At 40.3% G+C, this 3,861-nt stretch overlaps 1 protein-coding gene across 1 annotated transcript in view; it reads left to right on the top strand.

Moving 5' to 3' along the window:
* dysf (dysferlin, limb girdle muscular dystrophy 2B (autosomal recessive)) overlaps positions 1-3,861 on the top strand; it is a gene marked incomplete in the record, with an annotated part of 114,172 nt that overhangs the window by 77,879 nt on the left and 32,432 nt on the right. Inside the window, 1 exon segment of the mRNA XM_037676856.1 lies at positions 2,755-2,883. Within this exon segment, the coding sequence (XP_037532784.1) occupies positions 2,755-2,883 (129 nt within the window).

Raw genomic sequence — 3,861 nt, 5'->3', positions numbered from 1 at the left:
GTTATTTTACAGTTAGTGCAAACGTAAAAGTGGTAGCCCAATGAGACTTTAAATTCAATGTTATTGATGAGTTAATGGCTAGTCTGAACGCAGCTAAGACCAAAGTGGACAGTTTCTGTCTAAAACAACTCGTCTCCATAATTTCATGGCAAGTCAAACAAATAATTTTATAAAACCTTTACTGTTATGTGCATTGACTTCTTTGACATAAATTTGGGCACCTCATGAAAGAATACTTACATAGCTACTTACGGTTCTCGAGTTCGGTGTTCAACTCTAGTCTTTTGGTACTTAGCACCTGCTTTTGATCGACTTTTACATACAAACATATTCATAAATTAGTTTTAGTGGTATGTTATGTTGTGATAGTGAAATGTGTTAAACAGAAACGTTACTGGGTGTCTGAAAGACATCAAAGGTCGTCAGAAAAAGACGTAGATATGAACACTGTTTAGACTAAATGTATTTCAACCAAGCAGAAATTGGAATGACTCTATCTTGACTACAAAGCATCACAAAATACTGACACTGACCATGCACATTAGTAATTAAAATAGTCAGTTAGATGATTATTTAAGAGTAAACAGGAACCAGAACAGCAACATGTAGCACCTCCTTGATATTTATTCATAAAATACCAAGGAGGTATGTTCTAGAATTGCGCTGCTCAAGGTGGCTGCATGTTGGAGTAGTTCTCTTACATTAATTCAGAGATTTTGCTTTTGAAAACTTTAATTACGCTTTTTTTCTGGATATAAATGACTTTTTTTTCGGATGATTACTTCATCTGGTATCAGAAGCTGTGCTGCTAAAAGGATTTTTACTGAAACATTTTTTACTTTTGGACATTTGTTATGATGCGTAACCATGACAACAAGGTGGTTTTCTACAACCGGGAATAGTTGATTAACATCTCAAAAGCTCAAATAATACCTCAACTAGAGCCCCAAATCCCAAATAAGCTGAAAAGGAGGCGCCATGGATGCATTCCCATCTACCAGGAGGCAGTGCTCGAGTGACTGACTGCCAAGATCTTGGAGATATTGGGAAACGTGGCTCGTGACAGCAGGAGGACTGAGATCGTACCCCGGCACCTGTAGTTAAGTCTGTGGTGACGAGGGGCTCAGCAGGCTGCTGGAAGAAATGGCCATCGCTCAGGGAGGAGTTCTGCCTGACATTCAGGCAGTCCTACTGCCCAAGAGGACCAAGAGGTCTGCTGGGTCTAGGTGGACGGATCAGCATCTGCAGCCAGTTTCTTCAGATCTGCTGTGGGACGGACTGCTACAAGAGATCCTTCCTGCCTACAGCCATCAGCATTTATAACAACTCTAATGAAACCAGGATGATGAGCTATATCAACAATTAATTTCCCTTTGGGATTATTAAAGTATTATTGAATTGAATTGAACTGAATCTCTTCTGAAATTACTGTGAAATTTAAAATTACTGGTGGTATGAAGGTTTAAACAAACTGTTGTAAAACTTTTTACATGACATTAACTGTTCATAGCCTGTTCAGAAAACCTGCTTTGAAAGATCTGAACTTTTTATTTAAGCATTTTGATTGAAAATGGACCAGAAGATGACAGATTTGATGCTTGTACGTCTGATGCAGAATCTCTGTTTAGAGTTTTCTCTGTAAAATCAGACTTTTCCACCGTTTTCTTTGAAATTCTTTGGAGAAAAATAAAAAGCGACAGAATTTGTGAGTGCACTTAGCCATTTTTGGCTACTTACTGTATCTAAGCTCTTGTGTGTGATGCAACCAAAGATCACTAATGAAAATAAATGGACTTTCTTGTCTGTTGACACTTAGACATCTCTGCCCAGAAGGCTAAAAACAGAACCGTACGTTGAACAGCCCACACTGACTGTTGGTACAGATTGCACCTCTTGTGTCATATTTTACATCCGTTACTTTTTACTGTCCAAAGTTCCTCCTGTTTGTTTTTTTGCCTGGAAACCAAAAACGTTGCTTCTTGTGTTTTAGAAATTACTTGATGTAACGAGTATTTAGCTGTATTTTTAATTTCTCACATCTGTAGTTTCTCCTTCAGGCATTTCCTCACATTTAACTTGTTTTTATTCAACACCGAATGACTTGAAGTATTATTGTATCGTCTACATACGCCAGTATATTTTTTTATTTTCTGAGCCACAACTGTAGATCTGCTAAAGATAATCTTTTGAAACTTGATACACATATGCATCATCAAAATTTGTAGGGTCATATACACTTTTGATCACTCTGGCTTTAAATTCAAGGTCACAAATCAAGGTCACCGTTAAACCAAAGTATTTTCTTGTTTGGACCATAACATCTCAAGATAATTTATTGAAATGTGATACACATGTGCATCATCTCTAGATGTTTTTTTCATTACCCCAGCTTCAAGGTCAAAGTAACAAGCCAAGGTCAAATTTAAAACAAGGTCTTTGCTTGTCTGGGCCATTACGTCTGAGCTGCTCAAAATTATTCAACAAAGCTTGGTACGAGTTTGTACTACCACTAGACGGCATGTTGCGTGATCTTTTCATCACCACAGTTATAAGCTCAAGGTCACAAATTAAGGTCAAGGTTAAAACATGGTCTTTGTTTGTCTGGGCCATAGCTGATGGCTGTATAATAGTTTATAGACAGGTGTATATTGTTCCATATTCAGTATCCCTACTGCACCCACCTCTTCCTCTTTAACACTTATATTTTAAATGTTAAAGTTACCTGCTCAAAGGAGAACCCGTTCTCTTCCTCAGGTGTACGACCAGGAGCTGGAGAAGGTGGAGGGTTTTGAAGGTCTCTCTGATTTCTGCCAAACGTTCAAACTGTTCAGAGGGAAAACTCAAGACGAAGGAGACGACCCATCTGTGGTCGGAGAGTTCAAGGTAAAGTTTGTTAGAGAGGCTGATGGGCCCGGTGACGTCCTCCTCAGGTGCACCACAGCTGTCCTGTATAAAACATCTGTTCATGGCCAGACTGCTGCCGTTGTGGATCTTTGAGTCTCACGTCCAAAAGGCCTCATTGTTTTCTGTCTCACATCGTTGTGATTGTTGCCCTCTACTCAAAGTGAAAGGGCGACAAGGTGACGTCTGTAGATTTAACAAAATATCTCAGGAACCAGTGGATACATTTTACTGAAACTCTTATAAATAAGCCATTTTATGAACATCTACTACTGTTTAACATTTAGATTTGTCCCGTTCAAGATGGCTGCCACAGCTAAGCAACCTTATCCAACACAGAAATGGCTACATATAATGAGCTAAAATATAGTGTGGTAGTAGCTGAGAGTAGAGTTGCATTCGGGCTCAAAAAATCTGACCCGACCCAGCCCCAGCCCGTAGCTATCATTTCCGAACCCCACCCGACTTGACGAATTAAAAGTAATTACAGGTCCGAACGCGAAAAACCCCCAACATTTTTAGTTAAGCTTTGACAGCTTATAAAGTTAGTAACGGTCGGCGGACGCACGCAGCTGAATGAAAGGGGCAGAAGATCGGGGCTGAGGGGGTGTTTGTCCTTTCATGGCCGTCAAAGCGCATTAAATCTCTACTTCTGCTGCATTCTGCATTATTCAGACACGGACCGTGCTTTAACATGTCGGATATTTTGTGATCTCACCTGTTTGAATGGTTGGCCATGCGTGTCCGCTGAGCGCAGCGACTGAATGAACGTCCATTTGGGCGACGGATCGCTTCCTGGCAGTACAGTCCCATCTGAAGCTTAACTGAACTTTATTTTACCTCTTTCAAGGCCGGTCAGCGCGCGGTGAAATGGCCGCGTGTGGCTGGTGAATGTATGGCAAGTCATGTTGCCAGAAAGTATGGCAAACCATGTTGCCATACAATTGGAAAGTATGGCAA

Source organism: Nematolebias whitei, chromosome 1 (genome assembly GCF_014905685.2).
Source record: "Nematolebias whitei isolate Nwh7 chromosome 1, NemWhi1, whole genome shotgun sequence".
Taxonomy (NCBI): Eukaryota; Metazoa; Chordata; class Actinopteri; order Cyprinodontiformes; family Rivulidae; genus Nematolebias; species Nematolebias whitei.
Note: the sequence above shows the minus strand (reverse complement) of the source record. Positions and strands in the feature narration are given on the sequence as shown.